At 42.8% G+C, this 26611-nt stretch overlaps 1 protein-coding gene across 1 annotated transcript; it reads left to right on the plus strand.

Moving 5' to 3' along the window:
* The first annotated feature begins 773 nt into the window (after positions 1–773).
* On the plus strand, positions 774–26611 carry BAG3 (BAG cochaperone 3). The gene is made up of 4 exons (XM_054984170.1): positions 774–1211; positions 20789–21145; positions 23938–24300; positions 25306–26611. The coding sequence occupies exons 1-4, from the start codon at positions 1029–1031 to the stop codon at positions 26059–26061; spliced, it is 1659 nt and encodes a 552-aa protein (XP_054840145.1). The 5' UTR covers positions 774–1028; the 3' UTR covers positions 26062–26611.

Consider the following 26611-nt stretch of genomic DNA (forward strand, 5'->3'; position numbering starts at 1 on the left):
TTAGATGTGTAACTTTGTACAGAGCAGTGGCCTCCTTTAAATTGGGCCATCCACTACTCATGCAAAGTACTTATGTGTGCTTAGCACACCAAAACAAACCCACTCAGGCTACCAGTCTTTGGTGTACTAAACAAGCATAACTATTTCCCATAGGTGACACTGCAGTTTAAACGAGACGACTCACTGCGGTTTTGCAAAGTCATATAGATAAATTGTCACTGACACGGAGGCCTAAATTGAGCTGCTGTGTGTAAAGCAGCCAATCAAGTTTAGTTAGCATGCCGGTCCAGTTAACCAGCAGTAGAGGATTCCAGGCTAAACCCGTGGTGGGCTTGGTCGAGGTAGTGGAAAGTGCCATCAGTCACTTACACTACTGTAATCCCGCACAGGATTGCCCTTCACCTATTTTGAGCGGGCCGCGGCCCTGTTTGAGGAATGCTCGGGGCGCACGTGGAAGTTCTTCTGTTCCGCCAAGGTCGCATTCAGCCAGGCCTCTGTCAATAGGCGTTCAAGCTTCCGACTTCACAAGCGATTCGGAGGACTTCTCGGATCTGACAGCGGCGTCCCGTTTTGCCTCCCAAAGGGCAGTAGTAAACGAATCCAGCATGCAGTCAGCAAGCGTGACTGGAAGACACCGCCCAGCAGGCGGGGCAAGCCGGCCGCTCGTCACAATCCCCCCGCTGATGAATAACGCTGACAGCGAAGGCGAGTGACTCAAGGAGGAGCTCTCGGCCCGGCTGCCCAAAGGCACTAGAGGCGCCCAGAAGTTTCCAGCTGGGCGGCTGCCCTGCATCTCTCCTCCTCCTCTTCCTCCCCCTTCCCCTCCTCTTTGGCGCGGAGCTGCTATTTCCAGACACTTCCAGCCCCTTCTGTGTCCCCTCCCTCTCCCCATTGAGCGATAAAGGTGCCCGGCCGGCCGGGCAGGTTCCCTTAACTCTCCAGTGCATGGCCCGGCTGGCGGCGGCGTGCTGCACTCTGCGCTTCGTAGCTCTAACCGGTGCGCTCAGCTTCCCTTCCTTGCGCGCAGCATGAGCGCGGCCACTCAGTCGCCCACCATGGTGCAGACAGAGGGAGGCGGAGGCGAGCGCGAGCCTCTGCCTCCGGGCTGGGAGGTGAAGATAGACCCGCAGACCGGCTGGCCTTTCTTTGTGGATCATAACAGCCGCACCACTACTTGGAACGACCCGCGCCTGCAGGGGGACCACCTGAAGGTACAGCCCAGGAGCCCCGAAGGGAGCCGGGCGCTGCGCGGACTCGGTGTGGGTTGTTTCGCGCGCACAACCGGGCAGAGGGGGACAGGCGGCCTTCTCTGTTGCTGAGCCCGGGGCAGCAGCCGAGTGGCCCTTGGGCTTCTCCCCCGCTGTCCCCCGACTGCCGTTGGGGTTAAACTTGAGAGGGGACGAGGTCTTGGTGGAAGGCGCTTTGCGGAGGGGGTGGGAGACTGGGCTTAGGCTTTCCCCTCACACTTTGCTCGGGACGTGACAGCGCTGAAAAGACAGCGCTTTCGGCCCGTTGGGGCGGGTGGGGGTTGCGGCCGCCTCCTCTCTGGACTTGGGCCTGGTGGTGCGGGGGAGACGCATCGCTTACAGAGCTTGGCAGAGAACTGGGTATGGACGGGGGACGGGGGGGGGGGGAGAGATACTTTCCCTCAGTAGATGGCGTTGTTGAAGGGGTTGAACAGCAGGCTTTGAGTCCGCTGGCACCTTAGAGACCAGCAAGATTTTCAGAGTATGAGCTTTCGAGAGTCAGCGCTTGCAGACACCCTCAGTGAGGGGACTGAGTGAAGAATCATCTTCTCCTCTTAATTATTAAGGCGGGAGGAGGCTCAGTGGAGGGCCTGAAGGGCAACCCTCACGAATTCTTCGGCACCCTGAACGCGCGGCGGCGCCGCTTGAAGGACAGCGGCGGGCCGAGCGCTTTCCTGAGGCGCTGTTAGCAATGCAATGGGGCAGTGCCAGGAAAAGCCTGCTCCCCCCCCCCACACTACATGGCAATGCAGTGAGGCTAGGAGCTGGCTTTTGTCTCTGACGCACTGCAGTCCTTTTTAATGCGTTAAATCATTTGATACCTCAGCCTTTGCAATGTTTATTTCAAGTTGGTTAAGTCCAGCTCAGCCTGGAAAGACACAAACTTCTGATTTAGCTTGCAGTGGCATGCTCCTCAAGCAGAAGACAGCATTTTAAGTGTCCTGTTGATGGGGGTTTCCTTTTCTAGTTTGCACACTTTAAAAAAAGTAACTGGTCTCTTTTGAAGTTCAGATGCATTGATCCTGAGATGGATAGATTATGTAAAAACAAATGTGTTTGGGTTTTGTTACTATTACTCTGTTTCTTGGTTATGTAATGACAACTTGACTGAACTAAGAAGTTAATAAGCTAGTGGAAAATAATTGTTGGGTGTTTTTCCAATTCACTTACAGGAATTTGTCTGTGCTTGTTTGCTTTAGAGATGAGTTGCAGAAAGAATCTGGCTTTTGGAGGAAAACTGTATACATAATATTCAAAAAGAGTGTACATATTATTGGGTCTAGTTGGGCAGACAATTTGTGCCGGAAAGCTGACTAATTCTGTGCCAGTGGGAAACGGCATTGGGAGGCATTTGAGTGGCTTCACTAAAGCAGTGCGTTTGGCTTTCAACCTAAAAGCCTTGCAGCTTCAGCTGCTGGGGAAAGTTCTTGATGCTCTGCAAAGCAGCTTACAGCTGTTGCTGTTAAAAAGTGAGGCTATGCCAGAGAGCAGCAAATTGAAAAGCAGAAGTAAAGCAAGTAACATTTATTTTTTTAAAAAAATATCCCACCATTTTGTAAATATTGTGTGTGTGTGTGTGTGTGTTCTGTATACACAAAATACACCAGCACAGAGGGAATACATACTTTCTTTAGTTCCTGATTCACTTCCAGAGAAGTTAAATGAGGGAAATTAGAATTCTATGTGGCGCACAGGGGCAAGATTGCAGTCAGTGGAATGAAAGGTACTGGTTGTAGACTTGCTTCCTCTTAGAAAGGAGTACTAGAGTCATTCTGCAGTCACTCCATTGGCTGCCGCTCAGTTACCAGGCTCATTTCAAAGTATTGGCTATCATGGCTTTGGCCCCTCATATCTGCAGGATCACCGGTCTCTCTCTGTGCTGCCATGATAGCTTTGTTCATCTGAACAGTGCCTCCTGTAGGGGCCACCCTGCAAAGGGGCAAAATCAGCAACACTTCCTAGTGATATTAAAGGTTGCTGTGACATATTTGAAAGTATCACTAATACGTGAATCCTCTATTCTTCAAGCATGGTGCCCATTCCTAGCTGACAGTGAAAGTCTGTTCCTTCTCAATTCATGATTTGACTGAAGTAAGTGAAGAAGCTATGGAACATGTGTGTCTTTTACTGGGTCTGTGCTGAAATGCTGGTTTTGTTATATCCTACGTTTTAAGTGTTAGACACAAAAAAACTTCGTCATGTTTAAACTTCCTGATCTGAATTCCAAACCTATTTAGTGTTTCTTCAGTCTAAGCCTATTGATTTCAGTGGGTTTAGACTGATGTAACTCTACATAGGATTGGACTGTATGTGTGCCGATTTTCAGCTTTCCAGGTAGTCTGGAATAGCTTGACAATATGGACACACAAAATGTCATCAGACATTTTTTTTAAATAATCAGGGGGGCCTTGGAATGCACATGGACCCAAGTTTAGACATCTGGCTTACTGGAAAGTAGTCTAACAATTTCAGTATCCCATGAGTAAGTCAGTAGACCCCCCCCCCCCCCGAGCATCTTATGAAAAATAAACTGACATAATGTGGAGCAGTATCACCAAGCTCATTGATAATGGTATCTGGATGGTATGTATTTGACCTGAATCTACAGATTTATGGCAGATGAAGTTCTTGAAAGCACATTGATATGTTAGTCTCTGCAAAACAGTACACTGTATTGGGTTTCTTCCTTTAGCGTGCTGTGTGAAACATAATACATGTTGAAAATTCAAATACTAGGTTGAATGCAAAGAACCAGGAATAAAATTCTCCTCATGGTACAGATTCCTGCCTTCCCCTTTCTGTTGCAGTCCCCTGAGCTTGCTAACTTTCTGTTGAAGGTAGTGGCTCCTTTGTGAATGGTATGAGTAGAATCTCAGGAGGTGTAATCTGTAGAAATCATGCTCCTCCTCCCCCCACCCCCAAGCAGAAATCCCATAGTTTATCCAATCCAATAAGGCCATGTTTACTGTTGAATTTCCTGTACATCTTGTTTGGTGTTTTGCCAGTGATCTGGAAGTGTGGTAAAATGTTCTTACAGAAAGAAGGTACCTTGTTGTTTGGATCTTTATGCAGCTTCTGTGACCCCAACATTCTTTTAGTCTGCTGTGGGGAACCAGTACACTTGCATAGTTGCATACCTGAATAAATAATATGACTAAATACATTCAGGTGCAAACAAGAGAACCTTCCCTGGTTGCACCCTTGATATGACTTTCTAGTGAACATCTTCTATCTTGTGGATTTTTAAACTGGAAAACTTTACAATTATTTACTGCCCTTAAATTTTAGATAACCACTGGAAATACAAAGACAGCACTTGAGAAGACCACATGTCCTCCCACTCCCCCCCTTTGATATAAATGAGGAGTTAGGTTGAGTTTTATTTAACATATATTATTCTAAATTAAATTAGGCTTTATGTCACTTGACTTACTGATCCACGAAGACATAACATTCTGTTTTTCCAAACTATTGAGGAACAATGAAATGCAACTATGTGGAAGCTGGTGAAAATCCTTCCATATAGTAGCAGCTCTGTGACTTATGTAGTATGTAGGAACAGCTTACCGCCTGGTTTGACCCCGACATGAGAAGAGTCTCCACCGCAGTATATTCCTGGCAGCAGCGTTGGCATGGAGACTCTCTATGCATTGGGGCTGATCCACATTGTAAACTGCTCCCACACATGATAGCAGCTGTGTAGTGCCATATGGAAACATTTCAGTGGCCTTCCTGTGGCTGTTTAATATTTCACTAGATCCTTAGTGCATTGCTGTTCTCAAAACACCAAGTATGTTATGTACTTGTACAGCACATGGAAGTGATCCCTTCTTTTACCGGGATACCACATTCTGAGAAGGCAGGAAAGGGAGACTCCATCGCTAGGCTATGATCAAGAAGCTAGATCATTGATGGGTACAAAGTGCACAGTCATATAAATGCTCTAAGCTAGAATTAGAGCAGCTGCAGAATTAGGACAAGGTGACAGAGCCAGCCTGAAATTTCCCTACTTAAACTTCAAGCTTTATGAACAGAAATAAATTGTGATTTTTATATTGATTTAGTCGACTCTGAAAGCTGTATGTCAGTCACAGGTCAAAATGTACTCTCTGAGTACAAAGGAAGGGATGGAGTGCTCGTTTTCATTTGGAATAATGTACTGAGATGACTCTTGGAAAAGGACCGTGTGCACTGGTGGCTGCATATAAGTAATTGTAAATGAATGAACAAACAATATAGGTTATGTGTAGTGTTCTGGTCAATCATAAGCACTGGTCTAGTTGGTTTCAGTGGAATTTGCTTTGAAGTACTGTAGAGACATCTGCATACCCAGCAAAGGTTATGCACATAGATAATCCTTTTTTTCTTTATCAGTACTTTTCCTCCTCTTCCTCTCTCCCTTCCCTACCCCATCCTAGGCCCTTTAATTTAAGATATGTTAAATGGGGATGCTGGAATGAAAATATAAGTTGTTAGTGCAACTTTCAGATTAGAATAAAACAGTAGTCTTGCAGCAGCTTAAACTAGCAGTTTTTGTTAGTCTTTAAGGTGTGACCTGTTGTAATGTGTTGCTATAGATTTAACATGGCTAGAATTCTCTTTTAGCTATGTATATTCAGGACACTCTGGGTTGTGGCCATTATGTGGAAGTTCCATTTACACTAATAAAACTGACCTCTGCATAAGGAGCCCTATCTAGGGAATAGCTGGTGCATCAGGACATTGTGTTCCCTTTTATAACTTTAACCACTGGATATAGATTTTTCTATTTTCAGTGAACCTTTTTGCATTAGACTGACCTGCCAAGAAATCCAAGAACGTATTGCAAAACAGAATCCCAGTTCTTAGCAGAAGTTACAGGGTATACTCACATTTAGTTCATGCAGAGCATTGGCTAGCCTCACATCTGCTCCACCTAAATCTATAATACTCAGGTGAGGCTTCATATTTCAGGAGATCAGCATATAGAAGAAACAGTCTTTCAAGGAAGATTTACCATTGCAGATCTTCTAACTGAGAAACCCCAATATGTTTCTGAGGTACTCCAGAGTTTTCCAGAACACTGTGGAAAATGCTGCATTAACCCTTTACAGAATGTGGTTCTTTTTTTCCTGTGCAGGAGATTTTGTACATATGATCTAATTGCTAGTAGAGTCCTTTTAGAAATCAGTTCCCACATGCAGATTTCCACATTAATTTTATATTGTTAGATTATGGTAACTGTGTGGGATTGGAGGTGTCATGGGCCTGTTTGTTGAATGACCTTTAACTGTTCAATGTAAAAAAGCATGGGTAATACATTTCAAACTAAAGCTGCTTTTCATATTTCTGAAACCAGTGTTCAGGAACTAGAGTGTAGATCTTTCTGTGAATGATTGGGTTTGGTCATATGTAAATGAGTGCTAGTTAAAAGGAAAAACAAAGAAAGAATTGAAGCAGTCTTTGAAGTATTGATCGGGAAACTTTCTTAAGAGGGACCATTAGATAAATGAAAACAAATAAATTCAGGACATGAGTTTTTCTGGAAGTACTTCAGATTTGTTTTTTTAAAAGCAGTTTAAGGGGCTGACAGACTAAATATAAACACCCAATGTATGACTTGAACTGGCAAAATGTGCCATCAAATTTAAAGGGAAGAAGTCTGAGAAGTATCTGGAGATGGAGGTTCTTACGACTGTATCTTCACCTTCCCTGCTGAAGGCTGATGTGGCGGAGCCTTCTAGGGGAGGTGTGCTGGGACCATAATGATGCCCAGCAGCTGCCCTTGGCCCCAGCACCTGCTGTGGAGATGGTATCAAAGAAGCTGTCCAAGGAGGAGAACAGGCAACAGCTGGGCGAGGTGGAAGAGGGCTTGTCAGTGGCAGAGACGAGTGATCATGCTCTTCCTCACATCATGGCCTAGGAGGCAGCTGTCCTGCCACCATCCCTCAAGGGAACAGGTCAGCAAGAGGTCACCTGGGGCTGCACTGCCTCTGGCTGCTGAAGAAGAGCATCCCAGGAATGATGAGCCTTAGCAGCCACTCAGGTTGAGCTCAGAGGGTGGAAAGGTCCCACCAGCCCTGCCCTGCGGCAAGCTCTTGTAAGGTGGGGATGGTGGAGACGAGAAAAGAGACAAACTCTGGGGATAGGCTCCAGCGGTGTCAACCAGCTAGCGGGGAGGAACTTCTCCTAGGAAGACGGTAGGGCTAGCCTTTATAAGGGAACTCCCACATGAGGCTGGGGAGGAGGACGTGCCTGCTTTGCCACCATTCTGAGCTGGAGCAAGGCTAGCACAGGAGAAAGAGGATCTAAGGGTTTGTGAATCCCCCTCCTTTCCATTTCCGAGGCTTCCAGGGGAGCACACCTGGGAGAAATAGGGAACCCTGGAGGGCGAGCCCCCCCATCTCCAACCTCTTGTTCGCAGAGCCGGACAAACTGGTGGCCCATATGGGGACTGCAGATCATCCTACACCTCACATTCTTCTTCGTGCTGGATAGACAGCTCACCTCCCTTGCCCTCCCTGGGGGAGCCAGGGCCTTCACCTAGTGAGGGCACAGAGCGGGGGAGATCCTTCAGGGAGGGAGCCCTCAACTAGAAAGGGACTGTGCTATATATATGGGAAAATGGGGCACTTCCAGTGGGAGTGTTCCTTGCTGGAGTGCAATGCTGGGTGGGAAATCACCCTCCTGACTTTTGTCAAACATCCTAAGTACCCTGTACTCATCGCCACTGTTATCCTGAGGGGGTGGATGATGTGTGCCCCCCTGGACACAAGCAGCACTCTCTCAATGATCCAGGCCCACCTGCTATCTCTGGCATGCTAGTACAATGTTGGACTCAGGTTTCTGGCATCTGCTGCCGTGCACACGGGTGGCTTATTGTGCAAATCTCCCCCCATACCCTGAAAGTGGCCCAGGTAACAGACCTACCCTACCTGTTGCTGTTTGGACAGGGTGCTCCAGATTTTACCAAGCTCCTTTGGGATGCTCTAGACACCCCCTGTAGTATGATGGGGAGAGGAGACTATGGTCAACATGCCTGGGACTTGGGGTTTGTGGATGAGGCACTCAGATAAACCAACGTGGAGGGTGGATACACACTTTGCCAAAGTTCAGGAAGCAGCCTCCAACCTTCAAAGGCTGCGGGAATCCATAGTGATAAGTGAAGGCCAGATTTAGGGTGCATGCCCTGCTAATCGTCTTCCCAGGATTGAGAAGGAGAGAGTAGTAGGGGTTCGTGTGGGGATAGTCCCAAGGGAACCAGGAGAGGCCTACCAGTTGTTCATGCTCATGGTGTTCTGGCTCAGGGTTTTGTGTTTTGAGCTCAACTGGGCCAGACATCAGGGTCTCATCAAGACCCTCATGAAGGTGCCAGACCAGTCTTCTGGCCATCCATTGCATAAAGCACATTGCCAGTCATGCCCCTGTGTGTCAGAAGACCTCTTCACATATGCCTCGAGGGCTTCTCTGGCCCCACAGCCATTGATTCATACCCCCTTTCTCCTAATTACTGTCGACTTTGTGGGCCCATGCCAGCAGCAGACATGCCAACCAGAGAGGAGAGCAGATGACAGCCTAGCAAGGCAGAACAGGGCTCGTCAGTGGTGGAGATGGACAGCTGCGTTCTCCATTGCATCGTGGCCTGGGAGGAAGCAGCCCTGCTGGGGCAGGTCAGGTTAACAAGAGGCCACTGGGACATTGAAATTCCTTAGTTTAAAACAGCAGAGCTTGTAATACACATAGCTTCAGTGTTTACAAAGTAAACACTTCACAGGGTGGCAGGTGAATAATGTCAATAATTAAAATTAAATTTGGATTGTTGCATAACGCGTTTGAAAAAATGCATCCACCTCATTGCCATGTTGTATATCTAAGAAATTTGTGTCCTATGAACAAGGATGTTTGTGAAAGCTTTTCTACTTGCCTAAACAGTGGAAGTGAAAAGTTTTGATTTCTGAATGATTGAAGTCTAAAGACAGCTGAGATATCTGCTGGCCAATTTTCTATATTAGAACAATTTTAAAGAGAGAAATGAAATTTCACTGGGACTGTTTCCTTCTAGAAATCTTGTAAAATCAGACAATGAGAATCACAGCTAAGTAATACTATCATATTTTAATATTATTTCACACATTAAAATGTCCCTTTTAAAGTGATGGAGTGTGTGTGTTTGTGTTTGAGAGCGAGAGCGAGAGCGCGAATACAGTATTCAAGCCTGATCTTCCCCAGCCTTCTATGTAGTACTAGTCAGTGTCTTCCTTTCTTGACCTTTCGTTTCCTTGGGATGGTTCATTTGTAGCTTTGAAGCATGCACGGTTTCTCCCCTTTGATTGTTAGTTTGTCTAATCTTGGAATAAGGAGTTCTCCCTGCCAATTTTATTTCACATTGTTCTTGTGGAGGCCTGAACAATTTCTTGTGAGAACTGGGAGGCTTGGTATGACACATTGGTAGACAAATGTGTTTTCTTGTTAAATACAATACTGTAAATTACTAGAATGGTGTAGATCCCCCCTTCCTTCCCTCTCTTTCCCCCTCCTCTTCTGTATCTGCCCAGTTTTGATCAGGCATCTGATGAAGAGAACTTGATTCTCAAAAGCTTATGCTATAATAAAATTGGTTAGTCTTAAAGGTGCTATTGGACTCTTTTTGATTTAGAATGGTGTAGAATAGCCTGATCTTGTCACATCTCGAAAGCTAAGCAGTGCTGGTGCTTGGACCACCATGGAAGACTGCAGTTTTCAGACCATCTCTGCTTCTCACTTGAAACACCCATGCTGGGGTTACCATAAGTCAGTTGTGACTTGATGGCACCCCCCCACCCCCAGGGAACTTCTGGCTTTTAGGGCTTTTTTCCACTCACATTTCAGCCTTTCCCATCTTAAGCAATTGTCCTCATTTATACACGCCTGGTGCCTACACCACCACTCTGCCACTACATCTCACTCCTTTTTCTGACTCCTACATTCCACTCCTCCCTGGATAATTTCACCTTCAGCTTGAACTAGTACTGACTGTGAATGTTAGGCCTTCTTAACTCTTCTCCTTTAAGCATTTTACAAGGGCCACAACCCATACTTGGAAATCCACATGACCAAGCTTGTATTCTTTAGAAATGAAGGGTCACTTCTGGTTATTTCTTTTGCATGTTTGACAAGGCAAGGCATTTGTTATGGCTCAGTTAACATCAGAATCCTAGATCTACTGCTCGGCCTTTGAGTCATGCCTTGATAACTAAGAGCTTGCTGCAACATGTGAATCTTGCTCTTCCCCAGCAAGGAAGTGCTCCTAGTAGGGCTTGTTTTAAATGACATTATTTTAATGTTTGTGTTTCAAGGGAAAAGGCTGAAACAATGTTCCTTTTATACTGCATTTATTTCATCAGCTTCTGATGGAACCTTTGAGTCCAGTTTCCATTTATAGGCATACGGAGGGTGAATGTCCTCATATGTTTCCAGAAACCAGGCATTGCTTGGAGTGAGAACCCATCTTAGTATGCAGGTAAAAGATGTAATTTTGATTATTGTTAAGTAGGAGTCAGAATGGAGTGTCATTGGTGCTGTTGGGAAACCATCACAAAGCATGAAATAAGATTCAAGCACTGATTAAGATAAGAAAAGCAGTCTGTTTGCACAATGAGCCTATTAGCATAATAAAATATCATGATGAACTAAAAAGATTTATGAATCAGTTTGGCTTTATTGAAGAACACTTAGGCAACTGTTGTTTTACAGATTAAACCAGGATTGAGAATAAACATGCATTTGGTGAGGTGGATATTATTCAAATCAAGAGCCTATCTGCTTGCAAAATAGGTAGCTATAACATATTACGGCTCACAATATCAGAATTGGTACTGTCACGTTATTCAGTTAAAATGGGAATGTTGAGAGTGGAGGCTGCTACTGTGTTTCAGTGGTTCCAGTTGTATGGGGCAGCTGTTCCAGTAAGTAGGACTGGGGAACTGCTGTTTGGCTCTGAGACATTTATGCTGTGAGAGCCTACAGGGATCCATCTTGTTCCTCATACTGTTTAACATCTACAGGAAACCTGTTGTCAGGGGATTGATTGGTTTAAGAATGTGCCAGTATGTGGATTGTGCTCAGCTCTACCTAGGCACCCTTTGGGCTTTCCTCCTCCTTGAGGTTCAACTTGTGACTACCTTATTGCTCCTTAGGTGTCAGACCGAAACATTTCTTCATAACCAGGCTTTTAAGCAGAGTAACCCCCAGCTTTTTTGTTATTGTTTTTATGGCTTGCATGTAGCCTGTGAGCTGGTTTGTGGATATTATGCTATATTCCAGGCTAAAGTTGTCTTTTTATGTTGCTGAGGGTTTTTTTTCTTTTGCTTTTGTGTCACTAGGAGGATCTTTGCTTGTTTAATTACTGATATTAATATTGATAATTTTATGGTTTATTAGTTTTATAATTTTGTTCCATTTTTACATTATAAGCAACCTTGAGAAGGTCTCCTGAGAGATAACATAACGTTTTGTAAATAAATCATTATAAATAAATATGAGATAGCTTATGCAGTTTGTATTAATCCAGTTCTTGTCAGTGGTCTGCATTAAGCATAACACTTACTAGACCTCTGCTCTTGCACCATTATTAACTGATTCAAAGCTTAGGCCATAGTTCCAAGAGACAGAAATATGTGCAAACGTCTCAAGAGCAATGGAATAAAGAGCTTGAATAAATCTAAATAAAGTACAAAGATTCACAACAAATGCACCAGTACAGGCATGCCTTCAAATTTATCTTGCTATGAGCACTACAGAGTCATTCCTGGTCTTCTCTCTCAAACATAGAATCTCAAATTCTGAATCATGCCACTGTGCCTGTTTCAGCCTTGCTGTATGGTTCAGGAAAAAGAAAGTGTCATTGAGTTGCAACCAACAAGCAGAGGTGGTTTGCCAATGCCGCCTTCTGTACAGAAACTACTGTCTTCCATGGTGATCTCCCATCCAAGTACTAACCATGGGAAACCCAGCTGAGCTTGTCTATTGACGCCTGGCTAAATCTTTGGCATGCTTGCCCATATAAGGAATGTGTGAAAGCAAAGCAAGGATGCTTGGACTTGCCTCACCAACAGAAATAACTTTTCTTTCTGCTTGCACAGTGCACTGTTAGATAATTATGTTCTCTAATATGGGCTGACAATGCAGATATGTAAGGATGTCTTCTTTGGCTTCTGTATTATCCAAGGGCTCAGAATAAGGCAGAGAGATTTGTTTCTGCTTCTGACCATGACTACCTCTTGGGAAGTCACATGTAGGATACAATGATGGAATATTTTTCTTTCCCATTTGCACGATTTGTTCTGGCTGCACCTTTGTTTATCTTACCAATGACCTCACAATAGCAACCATATTCTCTTTAACAAGATGACTCCTGTAATTCCCATCTATCCGGTCTCTGATGTTCTCTGTCTTTCCAGCATGTGACTCTCTGATTTGCAAGTTAATCTTGCAAGCCAGCCACTACTGAGTGGAAGCTAGGCTCCCTCACTCTCAGTAGCAGATTGTTGGTAAAATGTTTCTTCTAGGAAAGATATTTTCCTGAGTATTTTTCTGCCTGTCTTCCTAGGGGCAACATGAGAGAGGAAATAAGAGGAGAAAGAAATTTTCTTGTTCACCCCTCTATACCTCCCTACCTATCCTGTAAAAAGTGGAGGAAATAAGTAAGGATAAAGCTTCTGTTTAGGAAGTCAAAACAGGAAGAGACAGACGATCTACAAACAACAGTACTATCTTTGCATTGTCCCTCTCCACCATCTAAAAGCTTGGGTGGAAGAGCTGCCAAATGGTTAGCTAGAATGCTCCTACAAGTAGGGTGGATTGAATCTCTGGATCACCAGTGCTCAAACCCTTTTTGTACCACTAAGGCAGTTTTCACACTGATTTAAATATGTCTACAGTATTGTACAGAGTGATGCATATAAAGTGATGCATTGGCTGTGTGACACATTTTAAAGCCTTTTAAGTTTTCAGTATTGGCCCTGTTTTTGTACTTAGATTTTAGGGTATTTTTAAAAGGGGTTCTGCAGTTGCTCAAGTATCTAGTCAATAAATAATCTCACTTCCATCATCCCATCAATAAAGTAAAACAGAGGAAAAACAGCATGAATTTGGGATCTTGAACTTGTTATAGATTTGACTGTTATAAATTCATTTTTAATTCTTGAGCTCCATAAATATGCTGTAAAACTGAAAACCTTCTGTAGGTGAATATTTGCATGTCTATAAAATATACTTAGGCATATGCACCCACATAATGATGCACAAATGATACATTTATCAGAGATTAGAATAATTGGAAATATTGCAGCCGTGATCAGTTTCTTGATACAAATTCCAGTGTAAGCCTGTTGGATTGGATCCCTTTGAAATGATCACACTGCATGGAGTAACTTTGGTCCACAGAAGTGTGATTTCCCTACTTCTCACAGTAGCTAAAATGCCCCTGAAATGCTGCTATTGGTAAACCTCAAGGAGCAGCATGATGGGGGAATGGGAACTAGTGAAAATCTCTCCTCTCCCTACACACGTGTGGATCTCCATGAGATCCAATCCATAAATTTGACAGCATTTAGAATGGCTAAATCTAATACATTTTCATCATACATTAGGGGAAGTAGGAGATTATCCCTCTATGCTGCATTAAAGAAGTATGGGGGTCACTGTAAAAGTATTGTTGTGACAAATTTTAAGAGGCTGTAGGGAAGTTGTTTGATGAATGTCATATTGATGGGCTTTATAATGTACCTCTAAAACAAAATCTTCATGACAATGGTAGTGTTTGCAATGTACTCATTGAGTATCTTTATGTTTGTCTGGATTTGTTGATGGTGACTTTGCTGTGGAAAATTATTTGTAAATTGTTCCTGGCAAAAGGAAATAAACCTAGAAAACTTTGTAAATCTGTACTATTTAGGATGACATTTGGCAGTTTCTGGTACATGCAAGTGGGGGACATCAAGCACTTGCAGAGGGCATTTCATTTTTACTCCCCCACTAGTTCGTCTTTCCTTTCCCTGAAAGCTCCCAATCGCCCTTTGCCTTTTCCTGCTTCCTTCTTCCCACATACCAGCCAAGATACTGTTATCTCCCCCCGTTTCTTCATGTTTTCATCTTTTGCCCCTCCAGCAGCCTCTACTGAAGTAAACTATGACCAAATTCTGCAGTACCAGCCACTGGACAGGGGCCAGATGTGCAGTGCCAGCTGCCGGGCCTCATTTCGCAGGGGAGAACCTGGAAGGGCTTTGGGGGCACCTCAATTTCTCTTGTATCTCTCTTCCCACACTATTTCCTCTTCTCCTGGCAACCCTCATAGCCTCCCTTTTCCCAGCTTACCTGTCCCCTGCCAACCAACCAACCTACCTTTTATTTGCTCCTCCATCTTCAGCTATAATGATTATTTATTTATGTCATTTTTTCATTATGTTTCTCTACATTGGAAGCCCAAAGCAGCTTACATCATTCTCCTCCATTTTATCCTTACAATAACACTGTGAAATCTGGGTTTCCTAGATTCTAGCCTGAAATTCTGACCATGACACCACACTGGCTTTTGTAGTGTGGCTGCTGTGAGCAAGCAGCCTGGCCTGGGTCAGTCATGCAAGTCATGTGATATCAAGTCACTCAGAGGTTGCTTCCAGGTTTGGCCCCAATGAGTCCTCCCTCAAAGGCCTGGAAAGGACCCTTTTCCTTCCCTCTGTGTTTTACTGACAGAAACCAAGACTTGATTCTATTTGGTTGCCTGACAACCCTTACAATGGCCCTGAGAGGGCATTCATTTCATAAAGCTACAGGCACAGCTTCTATTTGGGGGGAAGTTAGCCACCAACATTTTTTTTTAAGATGCCAGATTTTTCTGCAAAAGGGCTTTTTAAAAAAAATATGGGCAATGCCTGCTAAACACTGACCAGAATGGGGCTATGAAGGCTTCCTAGTAGTCAAGGGCATAACCTTTACCCCTTAGGTTTTCCATAATACCCCACACTCTTAATTATCTAGTAGTATTTGTTCCACTTACTCTATTTTAGTCATTACTCCAGTCATTTTACAAATGTGCCAGACTTTGCATTTGGATTACGTTAGAAAAATTAATCATAGATAAGTCTATCTAATATAGATAAATGTTATAGCAAAATTAATAGTATCTGTTCAAGCTTTATTTAAATAATAGAGCAAAATACAGGAACTAGGTTTCAATCCCAGGTTCTCTCCACTGAGTGTTCTCATAATTCTGAATAGCTGTTAGGAATATTGCGTTAACCAGAGTACAAGTTCATGCTGTTCTTTCAAGGTGATGTCAGTGCTTCCCTTATAAACTCTCTTTTCAGTGTTTAAGCATGCAATAAAATTTTACTCTGGGTGGGAAGTTTGGCATAAGAGCTCACCTCTTTCTTGGTTGTTTGATGTAGTTTTATTACATTTTCAGAGGTTTTTTTGCTTACAGTGTACACATACAGGGCTGCAATAAAAATCTAAAGTGAAAAGATATGTGGCATTATTTATTCCAAGGTTAATGTAAGAGAGAGTCCACAGAAATCATTGGTGTGGAAGTTTTTTCCAAAAACTGTTTCGTTTCTGACTGGGATGGATAAAAATTAATTAAAGAAAATTAGTCTGCATTCTTCTTCATTCCCCCCTCCCTCAAGAAGTGTAAACAAGTATTTAATGTGTATCTGTAATGTATTTAAAATGAAATCTGAATTTAATATAAAGAAGCTAAAGTTGTACTTTTACAATATCTCAAAATTGAATCCATTCTCTTCTGTAAAATACACTTTAAAGCTGGGATCCCCAACCTTTTTGAGACTGTAGGCACCTTTGGAATTTTGATACAGGGTGGTGGGCACAACCACAAAATGGTTGCTGCAGCAATGGAGCCAACCACAAAATGGCTGCTGCAGGAGGCAGAACCTAAACACACCAAGGAAGCCCAAGTACAGGGAGAAGAGGGGTAGTTTAAAAAAATACTCTGGGAAGATGAGTGAGGGACATAAAATGAACAATGTGAAGGCAGCTGCTGCTGAAACAACATTATTTCAATCTGATTCTACACAGTCAATCAGAAGCCCTGCCAAGCAGGATCCCACCTACCCATTTTCTAAAAAACACTTGGTGGGCACCAGAAAAAGTGTCTGCAGGTGCTATAGCTTCCATGGGCACCACGTTGCGGACTCCTGCTTTAAAGGTTTTGAAGTCAGGGCTGTTTATGTAAAAGAGAAATATAAAAAAAGATATACATTTGAATTCAACATTGTACATGGGGTCCAGTAGCAGTGCCCGCCCAAGTCCCTTCTAGAGATGGGCACAAATCTAAATATGAACCAAAAAAACCCATGAACCAGCCTGGTTCGTGGTTCGCGAACCAGGATTTGTGGAAGCTCGTTTCCACGAACTGCACTATTGGCTCGTTTGGTTTGTATTAAAGGGCCAGTTTAAATGGCCCTTTCCCTGGGGGGAAAGGGCCATTTAAACTTTTCCTACCACTTGCAATTGGCAGGTCCCTTTAAACTAGCAGGTGGCAGGGGGGATCCCCCCTCACCGCCTGCCAGCTGAGAGTTTAAAGGGATCTGCCGATTGCAAGCGGCAGGGCCCTTTAGATGGCCCAGCTCCCACCCACCCCTCCCAGCCCTAGCCCCAGCCCCTCACCCCCCTTCCAAGACCCAGCTTCAGCCCCCCACTTACCTTCCATCTGATGCTAGGGTGGTGGAGGCCTCCTCCACTGTCTTGCAGGCCCACGTGGCAGCGAAGGAGGCAGAAAAGGGGCAGGAGGGTCCTTTTTGGCCTCCGCTGCCCTGTGGGCACGGAGGAGGCCAAAAACGCCCTTTCCGCCCCTCAAATGGCAGCCGCGGTTCTGTTCCAGTTCGTGGTTCGTGGAAACCCCATGAACCACAAACCCCATGGTTCGGTTTTTTTCTAGTTCGTGCCCATGTCTAGTCCCTTCTAAACAGCTTAGGATATTGACTAAGCTATGTACCAGCATAACGCAACCTAACTAAGTCTTGTGTTGTACATATGGGTGGTGGTGGGCTGATGTCAGGGGTATGTGGCTCTCCATTTGGTCAGGTTGACTGGTTTAATCTTTTCCTTCCATGGGGTGGAGACAACACACTGTTACGATCAGTGTATGCCAGTGGTGTTATGAACTCTGGCCCAATTGCTATGTACTCTGCTCCCAGGGAAGAAGTCTTTCTGATCATATTTCACCTCTGCTGAGCAAGCATGGGATACTGACTAGTGGCACTTCACATGCATTTTGTATGGGACTGTAGGTCATATAATACATTTAGGAGGACAGACATTTGGCTCCTCCCCACCACCAGAGCGCCGTCTTGTTTCTCAACAGGATAATCAATGGAGTTTTTATTCTTATATTTTTATGATCTGCATGTGCAACATTATGCAATCAATTATTTGCATGTGCTCCTGAATATTATCTACTAAAGGTGAAAAAGTGAGGAGGGCCTGTGTGAATTAGAGGTCACTCCCAAATTCAGTGTGTGTGAAGAGTGAAGAGGCAACATCCAAATAGGACAGACAGTATTCTTTGGGAAGAGGAGTAGCCAGAATTTCCAACAGTCCTGGACAGTCTTCTGTATGTACCCTTGAGAGATTGTGGATTCTTAGAATCTTCTTCAGAAGTTGCAGGCATCAAAATCTAATTTGGGGGATTTCTATAGCTTTGATCTTCAACATAAGCACTTCACATAATCAAACTGAATACTAGTCAGGCTGTTGTGTATAATTATGCAGAGGAGATAATGATTAACTAGGATGTGGATTCCTGGAAATTTCTTCCTCCTTTAAAAGTTGCAGGCATCAGAATCTAGTTTCTGGGGTTTCTTCTACTTTGATCTGAAATGCATACACTTTACATGAATGTCAGACTAAATAGAAACTTCTGCTACCGTGTATAATTATGCATATGAGTGGATAATTAACAGAAAAACACCATTGCATACTAATGAAAGTGTGATTTCAGAATCAGATTCTTATGCTCTTGGAAGTATCAGTTATATTGGTTTCCATCCATTTTATAAAATGCAATCAAACTTAGTCTCTGGAAATTTATCTAGTTTCCTGACCTACTTTGAAACAAAGGCTCTTGAGAGATTTTTGATGGCAGGTGTGCTGTTTCATTGAGAGCTAGTTTGGTTTGTTTATTTAATCTTTGAAAATCCTGCTCCTGCCTTAATGTTAGTTAAAACAATAAAACACAAATGCATACAAAAGGTTGAAGAAAATGTTGAATTTTAATGTGGTAGAGGTGAATTTGGCCCCCAACTGACTTGCTGAATGAGATATTTCTTGGTCTTGGTTTCTCAGAGCCAAGCTACAAGTGACAAAGTAGAGGGCAAGTGAACAGGGAGGAATACACGTGAGTCTGTTCACTTGCCAGGCAAGTGTAATTCGTCACTTGTAGCTTGGCTCTCAGTCTTGGTTACAGGGAGGAGTGTGAAAGATGCCTGTTTCATTGATTGTTACCAAAATACTGCTAAACACTCTGTATTTTTAATAACACAATTTGTTTTGCCCCTCTTTGTAAAATCACCTAGTAGCCTAGGCTTGTGAGTGAGCATTTTCCATGGAAGCTTATGATGTTTACAAATTGTGACTTGGCAGGGAAGTGTTTGAAAGCTGAAAACTTTTTTTGCATTTCAAGCTGTCAGTGTGATACAACTAACTAACATAAATAAGTGTGGATGGGCAGGCAGGATAATAAACATTTTTAGCAGTATCGTCTTGCCAAAGCTGTGTTAACCATTCCCAGATACCTTTTTGTAATTCCTTGCATTTACTGTTAAGGATTACAGGTCCAATAACACCTTAAAGAACAACTAGATTTTTCAATGTATGAGCTTTTGCAAGTAAAAGCTCCCTTTATCAGCTTTAATGCTCAAAAGCTCATACCTGGATCTTGCTCTTTGACTGCAGTCCAACACAGCTATCCACCTGAAACTATTAAGGACTGCATATATCTTATGAAAGCCTTCTTTAGATCCAAATTAAACTTGATGGTGGCAAGCCTGTGCCTTTAAACTCAAACACTCCACCATACTTATAAATACAGTTCGCTAAATGCTTCTTCTGCCCAGGATTATTCTCTTTACAGATGCTTCTCTTTCAGTTATTTTCTCCCAGCTGGGCTAATTTCTGGTACTGGAGCATGGGTCCACCTGGCACAGTGAGTGGACCACTGGACCATGGGAGCAGCAGGCTCAGGAAGGACTGATCACCATGTTGCTTGAAATCACACCATCACCACCACTTTACATGTCATTGGGGCAGATTCTCATTTTAAAACACAGTTCTGCCACCATCATGTGTAGTCTGGCTGTTATTGAATGATATTTATTCTGTGCGTGACAGCAGTGCTTGTTATTTGATCTCTCTTGGAGATTCATCTAGAATGTGGTCCCAAAATAGAAAAGCTGCTGCAGGAAGAGCTTCATTAGAAGAGTTATGGAAGGGGAACGAAACCTTGTGTAGAAAGTTCAGTTTACGTCCTGTGAAGTTTTAGTAACTTCTTACAAGTGTACTGAAACTTGGGACCCAATAGCCTTATTTTCTGCATGTGAGGTTTTTTCCCCAAAGCAAACTGAAATTTGGCTTCTTCTCTGGACTTGCACAGTCCATCGGCATTGGAGTGTTGGCAATTAGAATATTTGTGAACATTCCATGAAATCACAGCATATCAACTAATTTCTAAGAAGACTTGCCTACAGATAATATTTTAAGAACCAGTTTCTCTGAAGCTAATGCTTATGTGCCCCTGTCCTCCATTACAAGCTCAGTGCAAACAAACATTGCATAGATTTAGACTATAAAAGTTGGATCAGTACATTATAATACTTTGTACTTTGCGTGTGTTTCTATCGGGCTTCACTGTACATTATGCTGCATATGCTATGCAGATATTGAGATTGTACTCAGGGATGCTGGCACTGACATCAGTAGGTTCCTGTTGGTGCTGGGCTGGTTTTGCTGTTTCAGTGTGGAATTTGTGGAACCCTTAATGTTGCACAGAAACACTGTGCATAAGTTTCCCCCCTAGATAAAGAGAAGGAGGGCAGGTGGTCTAGTTCTAAGGCCTTTCTCAAGCTAGAATCAGTACATGGGGTGGAGTTCTCCTGCCCTGCCTTGCTTGCCTTGTATAGGATCCTGTGGTAAACATTGCTGCACAACCTTAGCAAGGTACTGGAATGAATAAGATTAGGCTGCAAGTTGCACAAACCTGTTTTTTAAAAATACTTAGGATTTAGATACTATTATCATACATTGATCAACTCAACAAAGCAGTTATGAAGTTATTTTGACTGACCATGAAATATATTTTTTCTTTATACCCAGCCAAGTTTGAACCTATTCTTTACTGCATGCAATTGTATCAGCAGCTATAGATATAGTTCTGGGAGGAGTTCTGAAGAGTTCCAGTAGAAAGACACGGTCTCTGAGTTGTGGGTAGACAGACACATTCGTTGTTAGCTGCTTATTCTGTACAGACCTTAACTTGTAACCTGCACTGTGTGATCTGTTTGTTTGTGTAGGACAGCCAGTCATCGGCAAATGGTCCATCTCGAAATAGTCCAAACCAATCCCAAATCACAGAAGGAAATGTGGTTTATCCAAAGCTTCGTGCTGGTTACATCCCCATTCCAGTCATCCATGAAGGTGCAGAGAACAGACAGCAGCACTCATTCTATCCTGGTTACCAGCCTGGCATGCAGCGTGTCAAGGCGGAAACCATTCCTACAACAATGCGGGCTCCATCACCTCTAAGGGGAAGTTTTGCTCGTCCGCAATCTCCCGCTCGGGGACATGCAGAAGCTGCCCCAATAGATAAACAGGGTGGACAGACAACAGCAGCTGGACCAGCCCAAGTGCCTTCCCCTCATGGATCTGAGGTAAGCTGACAGAATTGCTGTGGTATACTTTTTTCCATTAGAATCTTATTATGGCTTAGGATATTCCAACCCCACCCTGAAAATGTGAGAATATTATATATGAACCAAAACTATATCCTTAGATTTACCTGACTTTTACCTACTGATCCATGTGTTGAAATACTTTCCCTCATCTTTTCAAGGTTTGTACATTTTTGATTGGACCAAATATATTAACTTAATTGTACATAACAGACCTCACACTCTTTCCACCTTTTCTTTTGAGGGAGGAGCTGAAGATATTTTACAATATCTTGTGAACACCAAACATGCTGCTGTGATGGTATTTAAAATAAAGTTATGCAGTCTTTTTGGTATTATTACAATATAGCACATTTATACTCATTCTGGGTCCATATGAAATTGTATCTGTTGTTTAGGATCTCAGTGATAATATAAATTTGAGTTATAGAGGCAACATAATTGTCTTTTCCTCCGGTAGTTTCAAAATATTTATATGTACTTCATGTGTATTCTGAGATGGTAGCTAGAGAATATGCAGAGGCAGGGTTGTATAATGGTTAGGGTGCTGTACTGTGGTCTGGGCAACCTGGTTCAAATTTCCACACTGTAATTTGATATTTAATGAGAATTACTGCAATGGCTGTATTCTGCAAGCATTTTTAATACAAGTTGGAACACACAAAATCACTCAAACATCATGGTTTGTTCCTTCTCAAAACCATATGATACATTAATGCCAATATGTGTTGTTTTATCTTATCTTGTTCCCATATAGCCATAAGAATGTAATAATAAATTGAAGCATCTTTGTACTAACATAGGCATGTCCAGTATATTCAAAACCCTGTACGTGTGATAGTTTTTCAGCCCTCTGTGGCTGAGTGTAGCAGGATGCTTCCAATTGTGGTTTTCAGCTACAGTTTCGCTGTACTGTGTGCATACCTGCAAAACAGTGAAATCCGTGGACTCTGAGTGCTGACAGTGATAATAAATCAACTTCAGTTTTTTATTCAATTTGTGGTTCACTAGCTGCACATCTCTCTGTGTCTCTTGTAAAATGCTGTTTTATTTATTTCCATGTATAACCTATTTCCAGAGGTATTACCATGTTAGCCTTTTTCAGCAAAAACCACATTCTTGAGGATAGCATTTCACAAACCTGATGAAGTGGCACAAACTCTACACTAAATCTGTCAGTTGTGAAAGTGCAACAAGCCTCTCTTTTTTCCATTTCCATTTTATTTATTTATTTATTTTATGTCATTTATAGTCCACCTTTCTCACTGAGACGCAAGGCGGATTACACAGCATGAGATTAGTACAGTCAGTATCAAGGACAATTTCATAAACAATGCCATAGGGTAAATAAACACAAGTTTACAAAGACATAACATTAGCAAGAATCAATACAGAGTTGAAGAAATGCTGAAACATAAGCAATTCTAGAGCTGACATAGGAGCGCATATTTAAAGCAACAGATAGTACGTAAGGCAACATAATGGTACATAAGGCAACATAGTGGTGAAATCTATGGGTGAAATCTATGGTCCCTAACTCATTAGCAGAGCAACTGAGACCTCTCCCTACAATACAAAAGCCTTTTGAATAATTTGGTTTTGCATCATTTGCTGAAAGTTAGGAGATTGAGGGCTGTCCTGACCTCTTCAGGCAGGCTGTTCCACAGGGTAGGGGCCACCACAGAGAAAGCCCATGTACAGGCTGCTGTTGATTTTGCCCGTGTGGGAGACCCTGTTCAGATGAGCGAAGTTGCCCCGGAAGAACACAAAGAGAGAGGCAGCCTTGTAGGTATGCTGGACCAAGACCATGAAGAGCTTAATATGTGATAACCAGTACCTTGAATAGAGCATGCTAACTGATAGGTAACCAATGAAGTGACTGCAGAATGGAGGTGATGTTCATGCTTCTTTTCTGCTCACTCCTGATAACAGTCGGGCTGCAGCATTTTGCACCAATTGGAGTCTTCTAGGTAACTTAAACGAGAGTCCTATGTATAGTGCATTATAGTAGTCAAGTTTTGATGTTACCATAGCATGGATCCAGGTGGCTAGGTCAGCCACGTTGAGGTAAGAAGCCATCTTCCAGGCTAGAGTAAGGTTGTAGAAAGCATTTTTTTTCGGCTGCCTTAAGTTGTTTTTCTAGTAGTAGCATTGGATCCAGTATAACCCCTAGGCTCTTAATTGAGTTTGCAAGGGTCAAATGAACTCCATCGAAAGTGAAGTGTACAATATTCTTTAAGATCTTTACCTTCCCAACAAGCATCACTTCCATCTTGTCTGGGTTTAATTTCAATTTCAATTTGTTTGTTTTCAGCCATTTCACAAAGTAATAAAGTGTGTAGGGAAAAAAAAGTTATTCCTCTCTTATGTTTTCAGTATTCTTCACAGTTTGTGGACTGGATATGAGATGGGCCCAGAAGGAGCCTTCTCAAAGTTAAAAAAAACATAACTTCACTATAAAGCACTCTTCTTGTGATGTTTGCAAGCTCTTTGGTCCCCTGTAGGATTTAGTGTATCTAGCATGTCAAAGGCACCATAGTTCTCGCATGTACATCAGGTTAATTAACTGTGCCCTGCCATTCTTCAGGCCACATGGCCACTGTCTTGAGATCAATAAGCCAATGGTATCACCTTTACATTATCTATGGAGAAACCATGATTGGGACATCATAGGATAGTCAGCAATTTACTAACCCTTATTAGTCTTGTTTGAAAATAAAACAGCAAACATGAAAATTAACATTAATAACAAATCTTTTCCCCTCCAACAGCCTTCATCACCTGCATCTTCTGAATCGCCAACTTCTTCTCAGTCTTCAGGCAGACCCAGCTCAGGAAGCCATCAGCTTCCTCGGGGATATATTCCTATCCCTGTGATTCATGAGGGAAATGTTCCAAGACAGCCATCACAAGTCTATCATCAGGCACAGAAGACACATTACCCAGCCCAGCAGAGTGATTACCATGCTCACCAGCCAGTGTTCCACAAAATTCAGGTTGATGACCGAGATCAGACACCGCAACGGGCACAGTCCCCATTCAGGATGTCACAAAGAGGTTCAACAAGTCGTGAAAGCTCACCAGCCAGAATCCAATCTCCAACTCCTATCAGAATACAATCAGTCAGACCCCAGGTAGGTGTGGTTGAACCTATATAAATTACTCTCTGCCATTCATTAGCAATTACTTTGCAAAATGTTTGGGTTGTTTTAGTCAAGCAGACTTTTTAAAAAGTATTGCTGAAAACCTTAACCCATTAATGACAAAATTAACCAAGTCATCACTGCACAATAGATTAAAAATTACAGCTCAGGTTTTTGGAAACTTAACCTTCTGGCTCGCCACAAAGAAGTTAACTTTTTTTTTCTTCTGCATGCTTTATTCTTTGCAGCCCCTGATGGCTATGGGAGTAGTCCAGAAATAGTAGTATAGAGAATATTTCCCATCCACTTTAGGTCAGTTGAAGAAATTTCCAGAGGCTTTTCTGATGATGTCATATTATTGTGTTAATTGACATTTTTAATACAGTTCGCTTTAGCCTGCTCCATCACTAGACTTCTGAACTCACCTACTTTTTGCCTTTTGTACTTTCTCATATCTATTTTCCTCATTCCTTATATTTTTAAAAGTTATTACTTTGTTCTTATTTTCTATTCTTTCTTTTAAAGTTCCCACAGTACTCTTTATGTCCTGACCTGGATAGCCCTGGCAAGCCTGATCTTGTCAGATTTTGGAAGCTAAGTAGGGTTCATCTTAGTTAGTAATTGGATGGGAGACCTCTAATGAAGATCAGGGTTGCAGAGGCAGGCAATGGCAAACCACTTCTGTTAGTCTTTTGCCATGAAAACCCCACCAGGTTCGCCGTAAGTCAGCTATGACTTGAGGGCACTCCAGTACTCTTTATAATTGTTAAAATCCATACAAGCTTATTCTCAGACTTGTGGACTGCTGTTTGGGTTAGGTAACGACAAAAAATAATATTGCAGTTCTGCAAAGATTGTACAGACAACACCTAAGAAAGGTCATGTTACCTGGAAATTTTTAGTTGAATTTTCTGGTTGTATTTAAAACTGAAATCCTTGCAAGTGTTTTCTGGGGTTGCTTTTAACACCAACCAGCATGTCATTCCTTTCCACCAGGCTTCTCAGCAACAAATGCCAACCCAAGGATCACCACCAAGCCTGCCACCCGAGACCAAGCTGGATAGCAAGACAGGCTCACCTGGAACAGAGGGTTCTGCTTCTTACATCCCAGTTCAAGTCTTTCATGCTGAGGCTGACACTAAGCCACCTCCACAGAAGCCACCTCCCCCAGCAGAGAATGTTGATAGAAAGATTCCTGGCCCCGCTAAGGCTGCTGCTCTAGAAGAAAGACATATCTCACAAGAACCTGAACTGCAGAAGGCTTCAGAGACAGAAGAACTTCCGAAGCACCCAGGAGTCTTGAAAGTTGAAGCCATTTTACATAGAGTGCAATCACTGGAGCAGGCAGTTGATTCCTTTGATGGTAAGAAAAATGACAAAAAGTACCTGATGATAGAAGAGTATTTGACCAAAGAGCTGCTAGCCTTGGACTCTGTAGATCCTGAGGGCCGTGCAGATGTTCGGCAGGCCAGGAGAGACGGTGTAAGAAAAGTCCAGAATATATTGGAAAGACTTGAACAGAAAGCGGAAGAAGTCCCAGAGCCTGTTCAGGTGGATGGGCTTCAGTCATCTTTGCCTGAAAACAATCCACAGGAAAAAATGGATGTTGATTCTGTGGTGGAAAACACTACTATGGATTTAAATAACTCCAAAGAGCAGATCAAAATGGAAATGCATCCTGAGTCTAAGGAAGGAGTGGTTACCAGTCTTGCCAAAGAAACAAACACATCTGACAATGTGACTGAACCATAGATGCAAGTGAACATTAAAATCCTCAGACTCTTTAATTTAATGTGTGTGTTAGGTGATTTTTAACTTGCATGCATTACAGGCGCTTTGAACCAATTGGTTTTTAATACACATAGCAGCTTTGGACACTGTAAACATTCAAGTGGGGTAGATGGAGGGGTTATGAGAAAAAAACAACGTATTTATCTTGTATTCTGTACACTGCTCAGCTGTAAAATGGATGTTTCAAGCCAAAAACATCTTGGGTCAGTACTGGCAAATGAAGTTGTTACCCAGCCAGAAATCCATCCATCCATCCATCCATCCATCCATCCATCCATCCATCCATCCATCCATCCTTCCTTCCTTCCTTCCTTCCTTCCTTCCTTCCTTCCTTCCTTCCTTCCTTCCTTCCTTCCTTCCTTCCTTCCTTCCTTCCTTCCTTCAAACTTCATTAGTCACTTCAAGTAATGACACTTGAAAAGTGTGTTAAGAAATCATAGGGTTATTTATGTGTTCAGAATTTCAGTGCTATATTTTAAATGGAAAAAGAAATAAAAGTATACTGTAGAAA

The sequence above is a fragment of the Eublepharis macularius genome, chromosome 6 (assembly GCF_028583425.1).
Source record: "Eublepharis macularius isolate TG4126 chromosome 6, MPM_Emac_v1.0, whole genome shotgun sequence".
NCBI classification, from domain to species: domain Eukaryota; kingdom Metazoa; phylum Chordata; class Lepidosauria; order Squamata; family Eublepharidae; genus Eublepharis; species Eublepharis macularius.

Excerpts from the sequence above, each read along its gene's own strand:
- BAG3 (XM_054984170.1), top strand. The coding sequence starts at position 1,029 with ATGAGCGCGGCCACTCAGTCGCCCACCATGGTGCAGACAGAGGGAGGC. Across the intron at positions 1,212-20,788 it reads TGCAGGGGGACCACCTGAAG|GACAGCCAGTCATCGGCAAA; the intron begins GTACAGCCCAGG and ends TTGTTTGTGTAG. Across the intron at positions 21,146-23,937 it reads CTTCCCCTCATGGATCTGAG|CCTTCATCACCTGCATCTTC; the intron begins GTAAGCTGACAG and ends CCCCTCCAACAG.